Below are 24,911 nucleotides of genomic sequence, written 5' to 3'. Positions count from 1 at the left end.
TGAATTTAGAGTGAGTATTTATCACAGTATAATAAATCGTTAAGCTACACTGGATTCATACCTAACCCTCTTATTATCAAAACTAAACTTGTATGAAAATTATATATTCATCTTTATTACACACATAGAGTGCTCCTTTTTTTTTTTGTTGCAATTAAGAGGAAAGAATTATAAATTCAAATGTAGGACCCTCGAGCAAACGAGCTTATGACATAGAATTGAACTAAAAATTAGTAAACACTTTTTGAGGTGGGATACCAAGTTTGTGCAATTGTAGAGGCATGAGGCATTACAACAGCTGCATACTGGCTTGATGTTATTTTGCAATTTTATGTTTTCTTGACCAGGTTTTAAGTGGGGCAACAACTTCATGCCAGAATGTTGTCAACAATAATTTAATCAACTTCTTAGATCTACAATAAAAGGATCAAGTTCTTTACAGATGTGGTCAAAAAGTTTTTGGAATTTGTTCATGATTCCATAGAGTAGAAGCCAAATTAAACCACATTGCTCAAACCACCAGGCACCAACCTTTGAGTCTGTATCTTATTGCTACTTTCCTACTAACTGCAATTTAATGTAGTATAATTTCACTATTTCATTTTCTTTTTTCAAGCTATAGGTTTGGTTCTGGCCAAAGAGGGAAAAAAAAAAGAATTTAGGTTTGGTTACTACAAAGCGAACTAGTGATATATATAGCAATAACAATCCTCATTAAAATCAACAAAGTTTTTAAGAATGTTAGATTTCGTTCAAATACTGTTGCACTTTAATTAATAAGGAATTCTATGTAATTATTCAATTAATTAGTATGTTAAGTTAAATAGGAAATTCAATTTTAATATGGAAATAGGTAAACAATTAATCAATTTTTTTTAATTTTATAAAAAAATACAATGAAGGATAAAATTATTAAATTTAAAATACTATAATGTATACTATTTATTATTTACACTATATATAGTAATAAATGAAAATGACACAACTTGGATTTCCATTTCTTAAAAATCTGAGGCTTTCAAAGACCAGTGGTGCAATGGGCGTTTCTATCTCTAATGCGTAGTCCAAACCCATGATGAAGACCACCTATTATACAACTAGCTAATACTGTGGCAAAATGGCCAAGAGCTTACTGATCAGTAGGTGGATATATGTTCAATGTGGTATTATCCACTGTTTTTAATTACTAAATAAAGGAGCCACTTGCTTCTAACCCCCTAAAATTTTTCAACCCAATTTGTTAGATCATTCTCATACTTCCATTCTTGTTTCCCTCCTAATTAATTGTATTAGATTTGTGTATCCAGAGAGTGAACAGCACATTGGATCTCTTCCTTCTCAACACTGCAAAGCCTCGTCCAGTTCTCTAATTACTCTTGACATTGTCAAAGTGTTTCTTTTTTTGGTTTATTTTGATCAGCCGTGCGAAGCTTGTTGTCTTGATGGAGCCCATAGTGTATCTCCACTATCCAGCAGTTCTTATATCCACCATTTATTTAGAACCTCCAAGGTCAGGAGTCAAGACACTCAGTTCCTGTATATACCCATTAGCTCAACCATCATCTCATCACTTGCAAGCCAAAACAAAAATTAAAGCTCATTTCCAAAATGCATCCTTTTTCAGTATTTCTCCTCGCATTAACCTTCATTTGCCTTGAAGTATTTCTCCTCTCTCCTGGCGCCTCTCCAAATTGACTTACAGAATTTTATAGCCTGTTGGACGAATGGCAAAACCCCAACTGGTATTTGCCAATTTGAATAAAATCTATTTCTCTCGTGCACCTAGCTCTCTTTTCAAGTCTCTCCCTCAAGGGATTAGCGGCTTGGCTGCTCTATCTCGAGCTCCAATTGCTTTTTCATCTCAGTTTACTCCTCCTTATATTGGAATAACCAAGAAGCTTTGCAATTTGTTTGCCTGGTGGAAACAGGTCTCGCGGGGTCACTTTCTTTGGTGATGGTCCATACAATCTTCTTCCTCGTTTCCATGCAATGAAGTTCTCTCTTACACTACATTGCGACAGAAGTCTAACTCACAGGAATACCATGTTGGCCTGAAGTGTATATCAATCAATGGAAGGGAAACCAACTTTCAGCCGAACGCATTTTCCTTTGATTCTTATGGCAATGGTGGTGTGAAGCTCAGCACAGTTGTTCCTCACACAACACTTAGGAGCGATGTTTACAAAAACTTCATGGAAGATTTTAAATGTCACACAGAGGGTATCCCACGAGCCAAGAATGTGAGCCTTTTTTTTTTTTTTGAAAGGTAAGAATGTGAGCCCTTTTGATCTGTGCTTCGAAGCTAGTCTTTTTGGGCAGGGTCGTTTTGGATTCATTGTTCCCCCCATTGACTTGGGAGTTTGGAAACGGGGTGAAATGGTCGATATTTGGAGCAAATTCAATGAAGCTGGTTGGCCGGGACACAGCATGCGTGGCCTTTGCCGACGGTGCAAGATAGCAAAAGAAGCTGTTGTGATTGGATGGTACCAGATGGAGAATAACTTCCTGTTGTTCGATCTGGCTGCATCGAAATTGTGATTTTGTTCTTCTTTATATGCACATAAGACTTCATGTGCTAACTCAACTTTACAAAAGCAGCTTAAACCCAAAGGAGTCCTATTTCAACAATGACAAAATGCATGAATAAATAAGGTATCCCATATAAGCTAGATTGTGGGATTTGTGTTTGCAATCGTTTGATTTGATTAGATTTCTTACTTGCAATTGTAACTCCAGAAAAGGAGGAACAATAAGATTATGCAACTCTTTGCCCTTTGTTATATATGTTATTATTTCATCCTAAAAGAAAATAAAAGTGACTCTAGTCCTCTACCTTATTCAATACAATAAGATTAAAACGATTATGTTTCTTTATGTCTTCTGCGTCCAACTAAATAATTCATTTGTACCCTTTAATCATTTAATGGCCAGTATTGAATCGCACAATTTTTATTTAATGCTCTTGATCAAGCTATTATAATTCGGCCATAAAGGATAAAAATAAAAAGTTAATCTTAGTCCAAACCCACATGTCATTAAATGTTTCAAATAATCTTAAAATGTTGTATAAATATGCACCAAGAGATAAATATTGAACAAATATTGTTCTGATTGATTTTGTGGTCGTGGATGCCACAAACAATCCCATGCAGCATATTGAGCTGGGCCTTTCTACTTCTAAAATAAAAGGTCTCAAACCATGCAGCCCACATCCATTTAAGTATAAGGGACAAAAGCCTAGACCCAATGACCAAATACAAGACGTTCGCTAGTTCATAATAATCTTTTCTTTCTAGTGAACAGCATATATCCCTTGTTTTTTACTGAGGAATCGAGTCAGTATGCTCTTGGCTCCATACCCACTTTAAATAGTCTTCTCAAACGCTAGTTTTGCTTTTGTTTTTGGTTGATTAAAGCCAATGTCAAATGCCAGCCTTGCATTCTTTTTGTTTGTTCGTAATTAATTGCTGAAAGACTTATTATGGATGGGTTTTCTATATTCTGAAACGAAGGGTCTCAAACCCATATGCAGCCCAGGTCAATTAACGAGGGAAAAAAAATAAACAAAAAGGCATTAAAAAAATGACCAAAAACTGAATGCATTGAGCCGTTGACCAAATTGAGCTTATAACAGGATTTTCATAGTTAACCATCCTTCTAGGGAACACTATATCTACTGTTTTTTACCAGAGATTCAAGTCAGTGTGCTCATGACTCTTAGCTCCTTAGCAATTTGAAGCAGTCCCAATCCCCTTGGTATAGTTTTGTCAAACACTTAGTTGTTAGGTCCTCAATTTTTAATGTTTGTTGCTAATTAATTGTTATAAGACTTGTGCATCCAGATTTAGGAGTAGAATTTGCAACTTGGAAAAGTAGTGAACAGAATAGGCTAATAGCACAAGGTCCAATGTAGGTTTCCCATGGATTTCTTCCTTGTCAACATTGCAAAGCCTCATCCAGTACTCTTTTTTTGACACTGTCAAAGTGGTTTTTTTTTTCCCTTATAATGCAGTCTGCAAGCTTAGAGTCCCGGTTGAGCCCATGGTAAATCCAGCTGTTCACAAAATTTTCTCCTATATATAACCATCAACTCAAACTTAAATCTCATCACCTAGGAACCTAGAAAGTTTTGAAGCTAATAGCGTTACAAAAAATGCATCCTTTATTTTTCAATGCTATTCCTCATTGCAGTATCCTTCATTTCACTTGAAGTCTCAGCTCTGCCAAAAAAAACCCTGGTTTCACCCATCATCAAAGACCCCAAAACCTCCCTCTACAGCACCACCCTCAATTCCCGTGAAAACTATGTCATTGACATTCATGCTCCTCTGTCATGGCGCCTATGCCAGAATCCATACTTCCCGATCCCTTGTTCTGCCTATAATGCATCCAGGCTCGGTCTTTCCTCTCAGGCATGTGTCCTCCAGCTGACAACATAGTGATGAAAAATGGCCAATACCGTTGCACTGTCACGACTGTAAATTTCGTATCAAAATCATGTGCCTTAGCCAAATTAAGTTATGGAAATGTTATCCTCTTTTGGACCAATGGCAAAAACCCCACTGGGAATACCAACTTGAATAAAATCTATTTCTCATGTGCTCCCATAAGTCTCTTTAAGTCTCTCCCTCAAGGAGTTTGTGGCTTAGCTGCTCTATCTCGGGTTCCACTTGCTCTTTCATCTCAGCTTACTTCTCCTTACCTAGGCTTGACAAAGAAGTTTGCAATTTGTTTGCCTAGTGGAAACAAAGATTCCAGAGTTACTTTCTTTGGTGATGGTCCTTGCTATTTTCTTCCAACACAATTTGACCCCACGAAATTTCTCTCTTACACCCCATTGCTGAAGAAATCCAACTCAGTGGAATACTACGTTGGCCTCAAGGGCATATCGATCAATGGGAAGGAAAGCAAGTTTCAGCCTAATGCCATTGCATTTAATTCTTATGGCAATGGTGGGGTAAAGCTCAGCACAGTTGCTCCTTACACAATACTAAGGAGCGATGTTTACAAAATCGTTTTGAAAGATTTCTCCAGGGCTACTAAGGGTATTCCTCGAGTCAAGAATGCGAGCCCTTTCGGTCTCTGCCTTAAAGCTAGTGCGATGGAGTGGAGCCGTGTGGGTTTGCTTGCTCCCACGATTGAGTTGGAGTTTGGAAATGGGGTGAAGTGGAGGATATTTGAAGCAAATTCAATGAAGCAAGTTGGCGGAGATGTGGCATGCCTGGCCTTTTTTAATGGTGGCAAGACAGCTAAAGAAGCTGTTGTTATTGGATCATACCAAATGCAGAACAATTTCCTCCAGTTCGATCTGGCCGGTTCGAGGCTGGGTTTCAGTTCTTCTTTATACTCCTATAGGACCTCATGTGCTAAATTCAACTTCACATCAGCAGTTTGAACTCAGTAAGGGTCTTAAATGAACATTCTCCAAGTAATAATCGGCCCTTTCTCCTGTATTCTCTAGTGATTAAGATAAAATGTATGAATAAGTAATCCCCTACAGCTTTTACATACTAGTTGCAGCTAGCTGGGGCTTTTGTTTTTCCAATTATTGAAATAAATTTCTGACTTGTAGCTCCGAAGTTGGAGGTAATGAAATGATGTTTTAATTGTTCATGTGATATGAGAAAATAAATTCAAAATTTATTTTTGCATATTGTCTAATTTATAGCAACATCTCTTTGCTAATAAAGAAAATCCAAAGATGGCAATTTCTTCCTTTAATATTACTATCTAGAAAACGAAGAATTGATTGTGTAAATAATGTTTTTCCTGTTGAGATGTTGTGTTTGACGAAGTGCAAGCCATTGAAATCACTTTATCTTTATGATTAAGAGTTGAAAACAAAAGAGTGGTACCCTATCTACATAAACTACTAATTAGTTTACAATTCCATCGCCAATGACATCAATGAAATTCCTTGACAATGATGTGCAATATTCAACGGTCAAACCTCCATGTCCAGAAGTGATGAAAGGTACTAGAACCAATTGTTAAAATTAAATATACAGCTATGATTGGGTTAAACAAGATCTTTTACCCCATTTTTTTTCTAAGTACTCTGTTAGATGTCAGGTTCATGAATAACATATGTCCACAAGATCCAACCTATACCCCTTCGCCCAGTCTCAAACAAATAAAGAAAAAAAACAGGAAGAAGAGAGATTTGGTAGGCGAAAAGATTTCATCTCATGAATTGCTACTGGATTCCCGATTCTACGATGCGATTAATCAGATAAGGTCGAATGTTGATTTCTGTGTACTTCCCCTTTTCAGTTCTAGTACTTAGCAAGGAATTTATTGTGATATGAAACTTAGCCTTCCTTCCGGTCTACGTAATTAGAGCTAAAGAGGAAATTAATGATGGTTGTATTGTATAATTTTTTAATGGCACAGTCCCAATCCAGCCATGTCCCAGTTCGATTATGAGAGAGAATTGCTTCAACGAGCTAGCTAGGAAACAGTCGAACCTCCGCATCATTCTGAACTAGGACTTTGAAACTCAACACACAGCCAGCTGTTCAGATATATCAATCAGTCTTTTCATAAAGAAATGCACCACTTTTTATTGCAACTTGCAGTTTAAATAACAAGGGCGAGACCTTTGCCAAGCAACCAGGCCAACTTTTTTTTATACAAATTTTAGTCTTCGAAATCGACAAGCAATTTAATCCTTCACTCAATCTTTAAGTTATTGCTAATGAAAGTGAAAAGCTGGACCCCCTAGCTTTAAGCAGTGGATGTAAAGTTGAAGTTGGAACATGTTGTTTGTCGGAACAGGAGAGAAGAGGTGAATCCAAGCCTTGATGTGGCTAGATCAAACTGCAGAAGATTGTGCTCTATCTGATACCCTCCGATCACTATCGAAGTCGTGGGCTCCAATCCTCCATCAACAAATCCTAGACACAATACATCATTGCTGACTTGCACCATTGAGTTTGCACCGAAAATCGTCCAAATGACATCTTTACTTTGCAGCACAAGATCTATTTGGGGCACAGCAGGGCCAACGCGTGTGCTGCCAAAGCTTTTCGCCTTGAAACATGCACTGAATGGTGCTACTGCTGGTACCCTAGGAATCTGGGAAATTGCCTTGATAAAGGCATTAACTACAGCTCTGTAGATTGAAGTTTCCATGACAGTGTAGGGAGTAACAGTGCTGATCTTTGTTCCACCGTGGCCTTCTTTGTTAATGGACAGCAAAGTATTGTTCAATTGCACGGCTTTTCCATTGATCTTGATACCCTTGACTCCAATGAAGTAGTCAGCAGAAGGTTCACCTTCAAAGTAAGCAGGTGCTGTGCTGACAGGATTGAGAATGAGAGGGGTGTAGATGAGAGATTGGGAGATGTCAATGTTGTTAGGAAGGAAAGCGTAAGGCCCATCACCAAAGAAGACAACACCATTAGAACTTGAAGAAGAACTCAAACAAACTGCAAATTTTCTATGGAAGCTAAAAGCAGCAGCAAATTGGGAAGACATGGAAATCTTTGTTCTTCCAAGACCAGCCATGCCCTTAACACCACTAGCAAGACCTTCTAAGAGAAATGTAGACCCACAAGTGAAGAGAAACTTAGGCACAGAAACAACTTGCCCAGGATTTTTTCCATTGGTAGATTGGACTGACACAACATCTTGGGCAACCTCACCACCGGTGGCAGTGCGGGTGACAGTGTTGGCTGGGGGGAGACCGCAAGTGTTATTGTTGCAGCCTGGCTTGGGGCCATCGAAACAACTTCCACAAGACTTGGACCTAGCCAAGGAGCATTGTGCCGAGTTGCAACGAGCAGGCATGTAGGAAGAAGAGACATAACCCTGATCACAATCAACCCAAAGAAATTCACCACCAAGATCAAGGGTCAACTTGACAGGCACTAAAGGGGTTCTTTGCTTGATCTGGGTCACATATTGGTTAGTTGAAGCGTCTTTTGAGACCGGAAGGACCAATGCTTTAGGCCTAAAGGAAGCTTGAAGGGATGGAGAGGCGAAGAGGAAGAAGAGCAATGCTGTAAAGAGAAGGAATTTACTAGAGACAGCCATTGTATTTGGGTGGAGATACTCAGAGTTTGGATGGTGTGGAGAGCTACTGAAAGCAGAGGTGTATTTATAGCTGCAGCCAATGTCATTGATGGCAACTTGGGAAATGTAGCTAGTTCTATGAAAGGGGGCGATTTGCAAAATTTGACCATTGATATCAAATGTAAGAATATTCAAACCCGAATTTCAGTGTTTTCATATGCAACAGTCCGGGTTGCACATTAAAGATATTCAACTTCAAATTAATCTCGAGTTGCAAAGAAATGAAGGAAAATATAGAAAAAGATAAGGACTGACCATTGAGGGTCAAATATTCCAAAATCCATAGAATTCTCATTAAACCAATGGCAAACATCTATACTACAAGATACAACTTTGAAAATGAGGGAGTATTCTTCAGAAAATTTGATATAAGAAAGAAAGCCGCCACTCTGTTTATGGGTAATTGAATTTCTCTTTTTTTAATTTCATTTTTTCCTCCCCTAAGAATTAGTCAATAAATATAATTTTGACAATTCAAGATTGATACAAGCCCATTGCAACTGTAATTAATGATTTCCTGATTATTGCTTATCCTTTTCAATGGGTAGTAATGAAGTAGTAGACAAAATAATTTTGGAATGTATGTTATGTTTCTAAATAAGAGCAAATGTTCTTGAGTCAAATTAATGAAAATACTTGTTTAAGAAACAAAAGTGTCAATAATACATCACATTATCTAACTTTACAAAAAAAGATACATCACATTATCCAAATCTATTTTATTCAATATAAATCTACGCAGTCAATGTCAGATTGAGTTTGACCAAGGGGCTTGGCCTAAATGGCCATGTAACCCACCAATAGAGGGTGGGGAGGCTTGCTGCAAGCTTGATTCCAGTCCAGGTCCTCTTAGCAAAAAATTTCTTTTTTCCTTTTTAAATCAAAAATACAACTTGGAGTGTCAAATTCATTAAGAACAAAAAAACTTTAATGGGTTTTAATGTACTAATCAAATCACTGATTTTAACTTGAAAATGGACAACTTTTACATAATTTACTATATACTTTATTAAAAAAGAAAAGAAAAAGTGCTGCTGACAGCATAATCAGATTCTGGACCAATTTTCACTTTATTTTATAAACTAATACACTAAATTATAAATAATCCTCGTGTTAAATCAAGACTTTCAAAGCAACTTGGATAAGGTTAACACACTTTAGAAGCTGCTTTGGTGTTATTAATAAACACATTGGTACTAATACTATGAGAAAATAGTAAGGAAAGAAGAACAAATTCTTAATAATTTAGGTCTTTTTATGCTTTTGATTGCATGCTTTTAATTTGCTGAACAAATTTAGGATGCTCCACCACTCATCCATTAACGACATATATATATATCTGCTAAATAGGAAAGTTCAAAGATGTTGCCCAAATAGAGAATTAGTTGTTTTTTTATTATTTATCTTTCTTTATTTTAATCTTGACCTGCAAAAAGAAAAAACGAAAAATTGTTTCTTCATTTTTAATAGTATAGTTGTAATAATTTAAAGAGAGGACAAGTACACAAGTTTGGCTGGTACAACCTAGCCTAGGGAAACAGATTTAGGGCTTCTTCCATAACAATTCTCTTTGCCTTCTCATCATGCTTGAGGGGCACAATAACCATGCATTTTTTTTTTGAAACGTAGCACAATAACCATGCATTAATTAGTTATTTTTTAAAACAAAATATGAGAAAGTTAAAAATTAAATATAGGTGAAATTATACTATACTATACTATAATATACTAGGATAATAGTGTATAATTTTTTTAATGAATAAAAAATTAATTTCAAACATTATATATAATTTATGTTTGATATAGAAAGATTTGAATAAAAATATTAAAGTTTCAATGTCAAAATAAATAAATTGAAGTCTAACTAGTAACTAAAAGAGGCCTAAAAATACCTTTTAACAAAAATTAAATGTAAGATTTTTTGTAAAAATTAATGACTTAAGTTTCTATCCTTTTTTTTCTATTAATAGTTCAAAAAAAAACTCAGTTTTTTTTTTTTTTTATAATCGGGAGATGGGGGATTCGAACCTTACTCTTTAAGCAAGGGGATTATGCACCAACCAATGAGACAAATGCTTGGGTGCCAGAAAGAAACTCAGTTGACGCAATGATTAATATTAATTTCTTAATTTGATTAGTGGGGAAAAAAATCCCAATTTAAGGACCTAAAAGGTCACATGTAATTATGCTTAAAATATTATAGAGAATTATGTAAGTAATGAAGTTTAAAGTTAAAATAGTTGACAAGTTTATTGTATCAATCTACAAATTTTAGAAAAAAGGGGGCCAAAGCATAATTTCACCTTTCTTAAAGTTGGAAAAACAGTATATAAATGAGGATTTTCAATGACTGCTACCCTTTTAAATAGTTAATATTAATACCTGTTATTAAAGTATTTAATTATAAAAATTAGTTAATTTCTAAAAAATTACTATATACCTTTATCGGTTATTTAATTAATCTAAAAAATTTTGAATTAGTATATCGTAGTAGTATTGATATTATTTTTCAAGAGGGCTGCTTGGTTTTTCTATTGGATATTCAAGAAATGTCAGGAGCAATCAAGTTGTTTGTCTCTATGATTAACTGAAAACGAGTCTCACAGCCGAAGGCAAAAAAAAAAAAATACTATAAATTAGTATATTTTGAAGTTGGACGAATCTAATAAGGGATTTGTTTAGGTAAAAAAGAATCTAAAAGTATATATTCATTTATTTATTTATTTAAAAATATCAAAAAATAAAAAATATAAATATAAACGAATTAAACGAACTTTACTAATATCTCTTTCAGCCCCTTTTTATTATTTTCTTCTCCACCGTGTGTTCGTTTCTTCTATTTGGGCTACAATAGATTGGGCCTCAACTGATTTGTAACCCATATATGTTAAGCCCAACACCCAACACTCACGAGTCAGAAAACAAAATAGAAACTAAAACCAACATGCCTTCTGACTTTGATTGAACTCAGCCTCAGTCCATTTTCCGAAAGAAAACATTCACAGATGCAGCAATTCCCTTGATACCATCATGCAGCACAGTAAAAACCACACCAGAGGAAAAAATAGTCTTTAGCAAACAATAACACATAATCCAGTAACGTGAAGCTAAAATCTATCTAATTCCTTTATTCACCCAGACCACCATCTGTTAAGACTAAATCTAACACTTTTTGGAAGAATTAAAAACACCCAGATCAAATTATTACCATTTTAATATCATCAGATAACGAATTTAATATAAAAATTAACAACAACGAGAGAGATAATTCATATTTTGATAACATGTTAAATTTTTGTGACAAACATCTAACTTAAAATCAATTAACAATAGATGTAGAGATTTTAATTATTTGCATATGTTTAAACTCCAACTCCATAGAAGTGAAATATTTTTTTTTAATCAATTCTCTAATATTCCTCTCTTCCATTATGAGAGAATTGCTTCCTCGACTAGTTAGGAAACAGTGGAACCTCCGCATATTGTTATCCAAAGAAGCATTCTGAATATTTAATCTACCATACAAGGGTACTTTTTGTAAACATGTTTGATGAATTAAAATATAATTTACCTTTCAAAAAAAACACACACACACCGCTGTCCAGATAATCAGTTTTTCGTAAATAAATGGAACATATCTTAATGCAACATGCAGTTTAAATAACAAGGGCGAGACCTTCGCCAATTCATTTTACACAAATTTTAGTCTTCGAAATCGACAAGCAATTTAATCCTTCACTCAATCTTAAATTATTGCTAATGAGAGTGAAAAGCTGGATCCCCTTTAGGCAGTGGATGCAAAGTTGAAGTTGGAACATGTTGTTTGTTGGAACAGGAGAGAAGAGCTGAATCCAAGCCTTAATGTGGCTAGATCAAACTGCAGAAGATTGTTCTCTATCTGACGCCCTCCGATCACTATCGAAGTCGTGGGCTTCAATCCTCCGTCAACAAATCCTAGACACAATACATCATTGCTGACTTCCACCATCGAATTTGCACCGACAATCCTCCAAATGACATCTTTGCTTTGTAGCACAAGATCTATTTGGGGTACAGCAGGGCCAAGGCGAGTGCTGGCAAAGCTTTTCGCATTGAAACATGCTCTCAATGGTGCTACTGCTGGAACCCTAGGAATCTTGGAGATTTCCTTGATAAAGGCGTTAACTACAGCTCTGTAGATTGAAGTCTCCATGACAGTGTAGGGAGTAACAGTGCTGATCTTTGTTCCACCGTGGCCTTCTTTGTTAATGGCCAGCAAAGGTTCGTTCAACTGCACGGCTTTTCCATTGATCGTGATACCCTTGACTCCAATGAAGTAGTCAGACGAAGGATCACCTTCAAAATAAGCAGGCGCTGTGCTGACAGGATTGAGAATGAGAGGGGTGTCGATGAGAGATTTGGAGATGTCAATGTTGTTAGGAAGGAAAGCATAAGGCCCACCACCAAAGAAGACAACACCATTAGAACTTGAAGAAGAACTCAAACAAACAGCAAATTTTCTATGGAAGCTAAAAGCAGCAGCAAATTGGGAAGACATGGAAATCTTTGTTCTTCCAAGACCAGCCATGCCCTTAACACCACCAGCAAGACCTAAGAGAAACGTAGAACCACAAGTGAAGAGAAACTTAGACACAGAAACAACTTTCCGAGGATTTTTTCCATCGGTAGATTGGACTGACACAACATCTTGGGCAACCTCACCACCGGTGGCAGTGCGGGTGACAGTGTTGGCTGGGAGGAGACCGCAAGTGTTATTGTTGCAGCCTGGCTTGGGGCCATCGAAACAACTTCCACAAGTCTTGGACCTAGCCAAGGAGCATTGTGCTGACTCAAATAAAGATATTTAACTTCAAATCTCTAATTGCAAAAAAATGAAGGAAAATAAAGAAAAAGATAAGGAGTGACCATGAGTTTCAAATATTGCAAAATCCATAGAATTCTCATTAAACCAATGACATACATCTATACATGATTAAACTTTATTCCACTTTTCTTCCCTTTGAAAATGAGAAAGTATTCTTCAGAAATTTGATACAAGAAAGCCACCATACCACTCTGTCTTATGGGTAATTGAGCATTTGAACATGCCAGGTACAACTGTAACCAATGGTTTCCTAATTATTGCTTATCCTTTTCAATGGTTATTAATGTAGTAGACAAAATAATTTTGATAAAGTATGTTATATTTCTAAATAAGTGCAAATGCTCTTCACAATTGAGTCAAATTAATCAATACTTCTTTGTTAAGAAACAAACATGTCAATAATACATATCAGATTATCAAAATTAATATATATTATTCACTATAAAGCTATGTACTCAAAATGCCGCATTGAGTTTGTCACTCAAACTCGTATTTGAATATTCTAGACACTACTCATAAAATACCTGATTACAATAAATTGAAAATCAATTTTTATGTATATTATTAATAAAAATTAAATCAATAAATTAAAGTTAATTCATAAAAATAATTTAAAGTCTAAAATAATAATTAGAACAATTAATAAATTTTAATAAGTATTAAGTTAGTTTTAAAAAATTTTTAAAAAATAGATATAAAACTAAAATTTAATATTAAAATCATTATTTATAATCAAGTTTGGGTAATGGATATCCTAAAACCACTATTTGAACCCATGATGTGTAATAATTTTACTACTCATATACGATTATAAGTTATCTTAATCTTATTTAGTCAGATCAAATAATGCAAGATATCTTATTAAAATATAACCATTACCATCCCTAAGTTTTACCCATATGCTTGGTCAAAATGGCCATGTAACCCACTGATAGGGGTGAGGAGGCTTGCTGCAAGCTTGGGGCATAATTCCAGTCCAGGTCCTCCTAGCAACAAAACTACTTGAAGTGTCAAATTCATTTAAGGAAAAGAAAAAGGTTTAATGGGTTTTAATGCACTATTCAAATCACTGATTTATAACTTAAAAATGGACAAACGTTACATAATTTACTATATACTTTATGAAAAAAAAAAAAAAGGAAAAGTGGTGCTGACAGCATAATTAGATTCTGGACTAATGTTTCACTTTATTTTATAAACTAATACATCAATGATTAATAATCCTCGTGTTGAAACCAGACTTTCAAAGCAACTTGGATAAAATTAACACTTTACAAGCTGCTTTGGTGTTATAAATAAACACATTGGTACTAATTAATACTATGAGAAAAAGTAAGGAAAGAAGAACAGATTCTTAATAATTTAGATCTGTGGGCAACTTGATAAACCTTTTTATGCTTTTGGTTGCATCCATTTAATTTTTGCTAAACAAATTTAGTACGCAGTCCACCACTCAATCATTATAGACATATGCTGAATAGGAAAGTCCAAAGATGTTGCCCAAAATAGAGCATAAGTTATTATTATTATTATTATAAGAACTCCACTTCTTATGTTTCTTTATTTTAATCTTGACCCAAAAAAATTATTTCTTCATTTTTAATAGTATAGTATTAATAATTAAAGAGAGGACAACCACACAAGTTTGGTTGGTTCAACCTGGCCTAGGAAAACAAATTTAGGGCTTCTTCCATAACAATTCTCTTTGCCTTCTCATCATGCTTGAGGGGCACAATAACCATGCATTAATTAGTTATTGGTTTTTTTAAACAAAATATGAGAAAGTTAAAAATTAAATATAAGTGAAATTATAATATAATATAATATAATATAATAGGACAATAGTGTATAAATTTTTTAATGAATAAAAAAATTAATTTCAAACATTATATATAATTTATGTTTGATATAGAAAGATTTGAATTAAAATATTAAAGTTTCAATGTAAAAAAATAAATAAATTGAAGTCTAACTACTAACTAAAAGAGGCCTATAATTACCTTTTAACAAAAGTTATATGTGATATTAATTTTTTTTGTAAAAATTAATGATTTAAGTTTCTATATATAATTTTTTTTCTATTATTAGCTTAGAAAGAAATTCAGTTGACACAATAATTAATATTAGTTTGTTAATTTGATTGATTGGAAAAAAGAAACCTAATTTAAGGTACTAAACGATCACATGTAATTATGCTTAAAAAATTATAGATGAATTAAGTAAGTAATGACGTTTAAAGTTAAATTAGTTGACAAGTTTATTGTATCAATCTACAAATTTTAGAAAAGGAGGGGCCAAATAAAAATTTTTTAGGGGGTGAAAGCATAATTTCACCTTTCTTAAAGTTGGAAAAACAACATATAAATGAGCATTTTCAATGACTGCTACCCTTTTAAATAATTAATGTTAATACCTGTTATTAAAGTATTTAATTATCAACTTTAATTAATTTCTAAAAAATTACTATATATACCTTTATCGGTTATTTAATTAATCAAGATGAATATAAAAAAATTAGAATTAGTATATGGTAGTATTTATATTATTTTTCAAGTGGGCTGCTTGGTTTTTCTATTGGATATTCAATAAAGTTGTTAATTATTATCTTTTCCCAGCCCCTTTCGTACAATCTACATCTTCTTTGTACGGTTTTTTCTTACTCTCTGGCCTACAACAGATTGGGCCTCATATTTCTACATTCGTTTCTCATCCCTTGCCTGCTTCCATATATCAACCCAAAATCTTCCTTTTGAGATCTAAAAATCTTAGATTTTAATTTTTTTTAAAAAGAAAGAAGAAGAGGAGAGGATTGGAAAAATAGTCTTTTTTTTTTTAATCTTGACACAGTTTTTATCACGTGATTATATTATTAAGTCATATTATATATCACAAGAATAAAAATTGTCAATTGAAATTGAGTTTTATGATAATTAATTATCTGCTACAGTTAAAGGATTATTTAGCATAAAATAAAAATTTAAGAACTTATTTGAACGTAATAATAAGAGGAAGTTTAGTTGAATAAATGGGTGTAGTACAACAACTTTTTTAAGGTTTAAGCCTTTAGATTAAGAAAAATTATCTTGTACATTGATTGTGAATTAAACTTCACAAATAAATTTAAATGATTAATACAGTCTTTGAATGGTTAAATACATTGATATAATTACAAGAACAGACAAATGTGAATCATTTAAGTCCACTTAAAAAGTTTAAAAACTCCCACCGATTTACATGATAATTTATTAACATAACTCTGGCCACAAGGATTGCAACTAATAACTAATTAATAGTAATTAATTGGCTTTAAGTTGATCACATTTCCTTATTGTATATGATTAAGGAGGATTTGTATGTAATCTGGTTCTCCCCTTTGCCAACCTGTTTATCTTGACCTTTTTAGGCAGTGGGAAGGGCAATACAACACTCTCTAACAATTGTTTAAGTGGACTGAATCTCATCTCCGCATAGTCTTAAACAGAAAGCGGCAGAGATACACCTCACATCCTTGATTGAAAGCATCAAAAGAGAACAAAAGTATAAACCCACAAGTCTTAAACAAATTACCTAAATATATATATATAGCAAAATCCACCTTTAATCGAAAGCATGTTACAATTTGCATTTTAATATTACACAGAAAGATTGTCATTACACTAATTAATAATATATCAACGGTGAGATTAGCCTTCTGAAGCAGTAGATGTAAAGTTAAAGTTTGAGCAAGTTGTTTGCCGGAACAGGAGAGAAGAGCTGAACCCGAGCCTGGATGTGGCTAGATCAAATTGTAGAAGATTGTCTTCCAATTGATGCCCTCCAATCACTATGGAGGTTCTGGGGTTGGAGCCTCCATCAACAGCCCCTAAACACAAAACATTTTCACTGACATGTACCATTGAGTTAGCACCAAAAACCCTCCAATATACGAGATCACTTTGCAGAACGAGGTCGATTGGAGGCACAGCCGGTCCAGCTCGTGTTTTCTCAATACTGTTGGAGTTGAAACAAGCCCCAAGAGGAGCCACCGCTGCCACTTGACTGACGTTTGCAATCTCTTGGAGAAATGCTTTGACTACTGCATTGTAAATGGAAGTCTCCATTAACATGTAAGGCTTGACGGTGCTGATCTTGGTCCCTCCATTGCCTTCATTGTCGAAGGATAGCAAGGATGTATTCAGTGGAACGGTTTTTCCATTGATTTTTATAGATTTAACTTGGATGAAATATTCAGTGGAAGGGAAGCCTGTGTAATAGATAGCATCAATGCTTACAGGGTTGAGAACAAGCGGGGTGTAGATAAGGTTCTTAGAGACATCAATATTTGGGGGGAAAATGTAAGGTCCGTCTCCGAAAAATATCACTCCATTGGATTTGGTTGCTGAACTCAAGCAAATGGCAAATTTCCTATCAAAGCTAAATGCAGCAGAAAAAAAGGATGGAAGTGAAATTGGATATCTTCCAAGACCAGCCATACCGGTTACACCATTTGCAAGACCTTCCAGTATAAATGTAGCCCCACAAGAGAAGAGAAACTTGGGCACTGAAACAACTGAGCCAGGATTCTTTCCATCGGTCGATTGGATGGAAAAAACATCTTGAGCAAGCTCAGCAAAGGTGGCTGCGCGAATTACTGTGTTGTCTGGGAAAAGTGTACATGTTTTGTTGTTGCAGCCTGGGCTAGGGGTGGCTGAAGAAGAACAATTTGAACACAAAAGAGCTCTAGCAAGTGAGCACTGAGATGACCGGCAAGTGCCTGGCCTATAAGAAGATGAAACATAATCCTTTGCACAATTAACCCAAAGAAATTGGCCTCCCAGATCAACAGTTAAATTTACAGGCACAAGAGGGGTTCTTTGCCAGATTTGAGTGAGGTATTGGAGAGATGAAGGCTCTTTCCAAACAGGGAGAACAAGGGCTTTGGGCCTGAAAGAAGCTAGAGTTATGGAGGGAGAAACGAAAAGAAGTAAACAGAAGAGAAAGAAATGAAACAAAAGACGCCATGGGAAAATCGATGAGTAGAGAAAACTAGAAGTAGTTTGTGGCCAACTGGCCATGTTATAGCTGTTCTGATAGTGCCTGTTGTGTTGCTTTGTTGCGTTGGAATGTGACGTTGGGTTCGGAACGTCAAGGATGACAAGTTTATGGTGCCAACATTGCCACCAAAATATAATTAATTATCAGTAAGGGAAGATAATTAAGGTATTAAAGCATGACTATAAAAAAAACTTAGCAGCAGTAAGCATTGACCCTGACTTGGATTCGCACGTGCTATTTAGGTAACAAGAGCTAATTTTTTGTGTTGAATAAAATATAAAAAAGGGTTTTATTTTCAATGAAGCAATGGGGATTATGCTCGGAAAGGAGTAAAAAACTAGCAAGTAAAAGATAAAAAAGATAGAGGAAGTGCTCCCTCCATCGAGATGGATGACATGGATCCAATTAATACAAGCCGAGCTCCCAGACATTGAAAAGATAAAAGTCTCCCAAGCAATAGTACAAATATATATATATATATATATATATGGTTTTCTAAATAGTCATTTCTCCAAGTTATTTCAAAGCTTGCCAACCAGAATAATTGGCCGGATCTCCACGTGCTTCTGAGATAGTGAGCATCAAACTAGCATATACCCACAAATTCTTCGTACTTATCAAATGGGCAGCACCAACTTGGACTTATCAAATCATTTATTTTATATAAAGCAGACAAAGCCATTGAAATTAGTAATGGTTCTATGACTGTATGCTTAGTATTTGCTAAGTCTAGACCTAATCCTTTACGTATTTAATGATTGATACATGAAACAAAAGTTGAGATGCGGAGACTAAAAGATGTCAAGAATGGCAACCTTTTTGGATAAGCACTGGCAAAGCCTTTTGGGAAGATAAGAGGTTGTTTTTGGAGTTTTCTAAATTGGGCTTCGTCATTGTTTATTTGGATAACATCCATTTTTAGATTGAATTTAATCAACAATGATCCAATACATACATTTGCACTTAAATTTAGTATCCAATACATCCAAGATATAATCATTTTAGACGTACATGTATTGCTTTTCTTATTCAAGTATGTAACAGGTAAGAAGTTGAACAAAAATCTTGATATTCAAAGTTAAGAGTACTATCTTCTCATTAATACTATTCATGTCTACAGCGCTAGCCTTTACAAAATCAAAAAACAAACAAGAGGAAGTGGAAGATAATAGAATCAGATACACTGCTTCCGCTTGGTATCTTGGATGATGGTAGAGCAAGTTGTTTCCTTCAACAGCAAAGAGGAGCTAAACCCTAGCATGGAACTCCCAACATCAAACTCCAAAAGATTATCCTCCAATTGAAGCCCTCCTATAACAATCGAGCTACTCTGTTCCAAGCCCCCATCCAAGAACCCCAAGCACATCACCTGGTTGCTCACTTTCACCATCGAATTCCTCCCCTGAATTCTCCACTTCACCATCTCACTTTGCAAAATTAGATCAATTTCAGGCACCAAAGGGCCAAGAATTGTGTTTTCTATCCCTTTAGAACTAAAGCACAACTCAAATGGAGCCACGGCAGCCACCCTTGTCATATTCATGGAATCAGCAGCCTTGGCATAAGCTTTGGAAAATATAGCATAAATGGAGCTCTTCACTGTGGTGTAAGGCACGATTGTGCTTAATTTTGTCCCTAATTTGCCTTCTTCATCCCCTAATAACATCGATTTATCGACGGCTAATCTCTTCCCATTGATCTTGATGGATTGGATATTGATGAAGTAATCATGTTGCTTGGTAATCAGGGGTGCATATACTAGCGACCTTGTTATTTTGGTGCCGAAAAGGGGGTGCCCACTGCCGGTTAATACGACACCGTCAGATGATGATAAGCAAAGAAAAAACTTTTGAGGGTGCCCAATTGAAGAACTGAATTGTGACGGCAGTGAAAGTGAAGCTTTCCCTAGGCCTAACGTTCCCTTGGAACCATTGGCCAAGCCTTGTAAAAGAAATGTTGGTGCACAAGAAAAGAGAAAGTGATCAACAGTTTTGATTTGGCCTACCTCCGACCGGCCAACAGAATCAACAGCTATGATATCCTCCACTAGTTCCCCCATCGCGGTCAATCCGGTTATGCCATTGTACGAAAACACGTTACAGTCGGTGTTACAGAGGCAACCGCCCGCACTCTTGCTTCCATGGTCATGGAATTTGGCTTTCGAACAGTTGACAGAGCAGCTTGAGATCAACCTGTTTGATGACGACACGTGTCCCGAATCGCAATCCATCCAAAGAAACGGACCGCCAAGATCAATCACGAGGTTGGTGGGTCCCGACGGAGTGCCATGAGAAATCCTGGCAACATACTGGAGAGTGGCTGCATCTTTCCTAACAGGAAAGAAAACGGAATTCGAGTGAAAACCCAGAACAGGGAATGTGTTTCCCAGGCAGGAAAGGAAAGAAAAGAAGAGAAGAAGGTGAAAAGGAGAAGCCATGGGAAGCGTGGGAATGAAGCTGTGAAAAAGGAGACAAAAGAACAGGGTAGCAAGCTATTAGTTGTTTATAAAACTGGGCTGCGATGGGTCGCCGCGGTTGGGCGAGAATTGTCCCAAGGGCAGTAATTGAAGGGATAAGATTTGTTGTAGGTTTTTTTGCTGACTAGACTAGTGTGCCTTTTATGTGGTGAAGGGTCCCCATAAAGTTTTTCTTATTGAAATGCCACGCCATGTGACTCCATCTGCTTCCTTTTTTTTAATTTTTTTTAACGTACTAGGTGTAATTTGTGGACAGCACAGCAGTGAAGAAATATCTTCGGGTACACTTCTTGGAAACTCCCCACCAATAGAAAAAAAGGAAAAACCCCACGTGTTCCAAGTGTGTGTCGTTCTTTTGTTTGATTTATCCTTCCTTTTTTTTTTTTCATCTTTTTACTCTGACTGTGAAGAAGAGGCAAATTTTCTTCTTTTTAGAAGCGTGCTGCTTTTGAGCCGGTCCAGCCCTCCAGCTCCCAATGGTTTTTGAGCTGAAAACATGCATCAAATGGACCCACTGATGCCATTCTAGTTCTAGTGATGCTCGTTGCTGTGGAATCATTCAGAAATTGCTTTTACTAGAGCCTTGCAAATTTCACTATGCAACGAAATATTCGTCACGAGGATCAGCTTCTATATAAACTGGGTTGGAGCTGTTCTTACAGGGTTGATGATAAGTTGGGTGGTTAGAGCAATTTTGGCAAATCTTTAGTGTAAAAGATGAGACAAATAGTATTAGCTAAAAGATCATTCTATCTTTTCCTCAGAAACAAGTATCCTGTCCTATTATAATTCCTAGAGAGAAAAAATCTGCCTTCTTTTCCAACTTAAATATGATTGGTTTGGCGGAAAACAGAAAACAGAATGACAAACAATTCGACCTTCTCAACTCTGTCCCTCTCAATTGACATCTACAAGTCCTTTTAAGAAGAAAACCAAAATTTTGGGAAATTTTAGCATCTACTTTAGGCACGGGCTGAAAGAGTGGTATCAAATTTAAGTAATCATAGTATGGATATATGAGGCTCAACTAACACCATAGATATCTATGGTTTTATCAGTTAACTTCTAACTTGGTCCTTCGTACATTTGCTTCACTTTCTGATTTGATACATAACGAAAACTGCAATTTCAAGCAAAAGGAAAATGACAGTAACATTTGTTAATGCTTTAAAATACTCTATAGTGGGAGCTGCTTGTATTTTTAAGCAGGAGCGAAGAGCTAGGTCCTAGCTTTGAGGAAGCAAGGTCAAACTCCAGGAGATTGTCCTCCAACTGATGGCCTCCTATAACAATTGAAGTTGTTGGCTCTGATCCTCCATCAACAAACCCCAGGCACATAACTTTTTTCTTGACCTTTACCATTGAGTGATGACCATAAATCCTCCATATCACCCTGCTGCTTTGCAGAACCAGACCAAGGACCGTCACAGCCGGTCCAGTCCTTGAGTTCTTAATTGTCCTTGAATTGAAGCATGCACCAAACGGCGCCACTGGCTTAACTCTTTTGATCTTCATTGCTTTTGGCCTTGTCGACAAATGTCTTCACTAGAGCCTTGTAAATAGCAGAATGCAAATCCAGACATGTGTATATCTTATTGGATTATTAATTTAGATAGATGGTGAAGATTTTTAAATTTTAAAAACATGTTTATATATGAAATTGCCGCGTTAAGCAGAATGTACATTTGCGAATGAAAATTTTGTCATAATTGGTATATATTCAAAATCTTTTGATTACATAAACTTGCAAATTTTCAAGGAATTTTGTTATTTACCATTTAAACCATCCATGGTTGGCAACTTCTGCATGATGAGTAAAAATGGAAAATTGTAAGCATATTTGTGGGAATTAGCGGCAGATGCCTTCTTTTCTTGTGCATATGTTGCAGAAGGGGGTGACAAAGGACAATTAAGATGAAGTGTGGAGTAGTACAGTATGGATAAGTTGAAGTGGAATGGTCAAAGGTAAGAAGTATGGTATTGCCACTTATGAGTTAAATAATTTTGGTGTAGATAAACGTCACGTGAGCTGAGCTATCCTGACATCAATGAATTAAATTATTTGGCAATTGGAGTATTTTACATGCATTTGCTTGGACATTCAAATCAAGAATTATTTTGGTACAAAACTTAAACAAAGAAAATGACAGAAATATTTGCTATTATTACGAACGCATTCCTCTAAAATACTCTGAAGTGGGAGCAGCTTGTGTTTTTAAGCAGCAGTGAAGAGCTAAATCCCAGCTTTGAGGAAACAAGATCGAACTCCCCAAGATTATCCTCCACCTGATGACCTCCTATAACAATTGAAGTTCTTGGCTTTGATCCTCCATCGACAAATCCCAGACACATGACGTTTTTATCGACCTTCACCATTGAGTTATGACCATAAATTCTCCAGGGTGCACTGTTGCTTTCCAGAACCAGATCAATAACCCGCACAGCTGGTCCAGTCTCGGAGTTCCTAGTTGTTTTTGAACTGAAACATAGGCCAAATGGTGCCACTGATGCAACTCTAGATATCTTCAAAGCTGCAGCCTTGTTAGCGAATTCCTGTCCCAGAGCCTTGTAAATAGAAGTGTGCAAAACGGTGTAAGGATCAATGGTACTAAATTTGGTACCACCAAATCCTTTTACATCTATGGTTAGCAATGAAGTTTTCAAGGAAGCTGTGTTTCCATCAACTTTGATGGATTTAACATTGATGAAATATTCTTCTGAAGCTTCACCCTCTGAAAAGATAGGTGCTGTGCTAACTGGGTTAATGACGAGTGGGGTAGTAGTAAGAGACTTTGAAAAATCTTTAGTATAAGGAGGCATGAAATATGGACCGCCACCGATGAAAATGTCTCCCAATCCTGAGTCAGGCGTTGAAGAGGGTAGACAAAGAGCAAACTTATGAGGAATTTTTAATTTCAAAGAGAGTTGCGTTGGTACTGCAATTTGACCCCTTGCAAGGCCTATCATTCCTTGAGAGACAGCGGCAAGGCCGTCCAAGACAAGTGGATCTGCACAGGAGAAAGGGAAGCTAGGAACATTCGTCCTCAACAAGTATTGCAACCCATTTGTTGAATACGCAACAAGTTCATCCTCGCTTAGACTTCCGGATATGAGGGATCCATTGAACGGATTGAATGGAGAGAGACCACAAGTGTTGTTGGTGCAGCCTGGCCTAACAGGTCCAAAGCAACCAACGCAGCCCAAGCCCTTTGCAGCTTCCCATTTGGCTGAGCCGCAGGCGACAGGGCGGTAGGATGAGGAACTGTAGTTGCCATCACAACTGAACCAAAGGAACTGGGCTCCAAGATCAATGACTACGTTCATATCCATCCCGGGATCACCCATTTTAATGTTTGTATAGTATTGCAGGGTTGTTTGTCTTTATATATGGGAAGTATAAAGGCATGGGGCTTGGGAAGTGTAGCTGCATTAGAGCCTAAAATGAACGCAAAGGAAATGGAGAAGGGGATCAAAAGGGAAGAAGAAGCCATTGAGGAACAATGGAATAAGCTGAGGGAAGAAGGCAATGCCAGTGAGCCGTGCTTTTTGCTCTGATTTCATCTATACATATATATACAAGCAGCAAAACGGTCAATTGGTCAAAAATGGTCTATCTTGGAGGTTCCAAATTCCTAATTGCCAAATGAGAAAATAGTGGACTTTTCTTCTATACCATCTGTCAGAGATTGTAAGTCGGCTTCTTTTCCATTACAACTAAATGGGGAAATAGTAACAAATTCTTTAGACCACTGAGTAAACAAATATCATATATAAAGAAGCAGCAAAATTTCACATTGTTCATTGAAACTGAAGAATTCAATGAAGAGATATAAACCCCTTTTCCATATAAGTGATGATGCATAAATAATACACCCCTTAGCCATTGAGAGAGGGGAAAGAATCTAATTACAAGGAGCAACTTCAATCTTAAACGAGGGCCCATGAGCTTGCCAGGGACCAATGCTAGCTAGACACACGCTCTGTAATCGAGCTGGGGTTGCCAATTTAGTCATCGAATTCGTGATGGGCAGGCGACTAAGTACCTTTCAAGGCCTCAGTTTGACTCATATTTTCCCCACAGCCAGATAAGTCTAGGGACCAAGGGGTTGGGACTTGGGAGATGTTAAAAGTAAGTTAAGAACATTCTCATGAATGATTTATGATAACTTAATTTAATTAATAAAGTCATTTATCTCAATTAAAGTGATTTTAAATATAAACTTTATTTATGATCTCAATGTTACCTTATAAAAAAATAATTTTCAACCCGTATTTTGATATAATCTATTTATGTTGAAATTATTGTAACCATATCATAAAAAGAAAATCATTCTTATCTCTAATTTTATATTGACAAATATTAATGAGTGGTATTGAACACAAGTTAGCTGCTCTTTATAAAAATTGCATTTACTATATTGTCTATGAATAATATGGGTTCTTTAATAAATAGTGTCTTAA

At 36.0% G+C, this 24,911-nt stretch overlaps 3 protein-coding genes and 4 pseudogenes across 3 annotated transcripts; 2 read left to right on the top strand and 5 right to left on the bottom strand.

Moving 5' to 3' along the window:
- The first annotated feature begins 1,724 nt into the window (after window positions 1-1,724).
- LOC108661635 (putative aspartic proteinase GIP2) lies at window positions 1,725-2,538 on the top strand. Its single transcript, XM_088805791.1, has 3 exons — window positions 1,725-1,928; window positions 2,022-2,240; window positions 2,320-2,538. Exons 1-3 carry the CDS (start codon window positions 1,725-1,727, stop codon window positions 2,536-2,538), a joined length of 642 nt encoding a protein of 213 aa, XP_088661917.1.
- A 1,602-nt stretch (window positions 2,539-4,140) lies between these two features.
- LOC108661634 (putative aspartic proteinase GIP2 pseudogene) lies at window positions 4,141-5,613 on the top strand (annotated as a pseudogene).
- A 924-nt stretch (window positions 5,614-6,537) lies between these two features.
- On the bottom strand, window positions 6,538-8,084 carry LOC18602907 (putative aspartic proteinase GIP2). Its single transcript, XM_018118817.2, has one exon. It carries the CDS (start codon window positions 8,035-8,037, stop codon window positions 6,727-6,729), a length of 1,311 nt encoding a protein of 436 aa, XP_017974306.2. The 5' UTR covers window positions 8,038-8,084; the 3' UTR covers window positions 6,538-6,726.
- A 3,692-nt stretch (window positions 8,085-11,776) lies between these two features.
- On the bottom strand, window positions 11,777-13,009 carry LOC18602906 (putative aspartic proteinase GIP2 pseudogene; annotated as a pseudogene).
- Window positions 13,010-16,413: 3,404 nt separating this feature from the next.
- LOC18602905 (putative aspartic proteinase GIP2 pseudogene) lies at window positions 16,414-18,060 on the bottom strand (annotated as a pseudogene).
- A 979-nt stretch (window positions 18,061-19,039) lies between these two features.
- LOC18602904 (Eukaryotic aspartyl protease family protein) lies at window positions 19,040-20,558 on the bottom strand. Its single transcript, XM_007034564.3, has one exon. It carries the CDS (start codon window positions 20,409-20,411, stop codon window positions 19,149-19,151), a length of 1,263 nt encoding a protein of 420 aa, XP_007034626.3. The 5' UTR covers window positions 20,412-20,558; the 3' UTR covers window positions 19,040-19,148.
- Window positions 20,559-22,547: 1,989 nt separating this feature from the next.
- Window positions 22,548-23,977, bottom strand: LOC18602902 (putative aspartic proteinase GIP2 pseudogene; annotated as a pseudogene).
- Window positions 23,978-24,911: the final 934 nt, after the last annotated feature.

Source organism: Theobroma cacao, chromosome 4 (assembly GCF_053813885.1).
Source record: "Theobroma cacao isolate CCN51 chromosome 4, ASM5381388v1, whole genome shotgun sequence".
NCBI classification, from domain to species: domain Eukaryota; kingdom Viridiplantae; phylum Streptophyta; class Magnoliopsida; order Malvales; family Malvaceae; genus Theobroma; species Theobroma cacao.
Note: the sequence above shows the minus strand (reverse complement) of the source record. Positions and strands in the feature narration are given on the sequence as shown.

Bases quoted from the DNA above. Each gene is read 5' to 3' on its own strand.
- LOC108661635 (XM_088805791.1), top strand. From the start codon at position 1,725: ATGGCAAAACCCCAACTGGTATTTGCCAATTTGAATAAAATCTATTTC. The intron at 1,929-2,021 runs GTCTCGCGGGGT...ACATTGCGACAG, and splicing joins TGTTTGCCTGGTGGAAACAG to AAGTCTAACTCACAGGAATA. The intron at 2,241-2,319 runs GTGAGCCTTTTT...CTTTTTGGGCAG, and splicing joins GTATCCCACGAGCCAAGAAT to GGTCGTTTTGGATTCATTGT.
- LOC18602907 (XM_018118817.2), bottom strand. From the start codon at position 8,037: ATGGCTGTCTCTAGTAAATTCCTTCTCTTTACAGCATTGCTCTTCTTC.
- LOC18602904 (XM_007034564.3), bottom strand. From the start codon at position 20,411: ATGGCTTCTCCTTTTCACCTTCTTCTCTTCTTTTCTTTCCTTTCCTGC.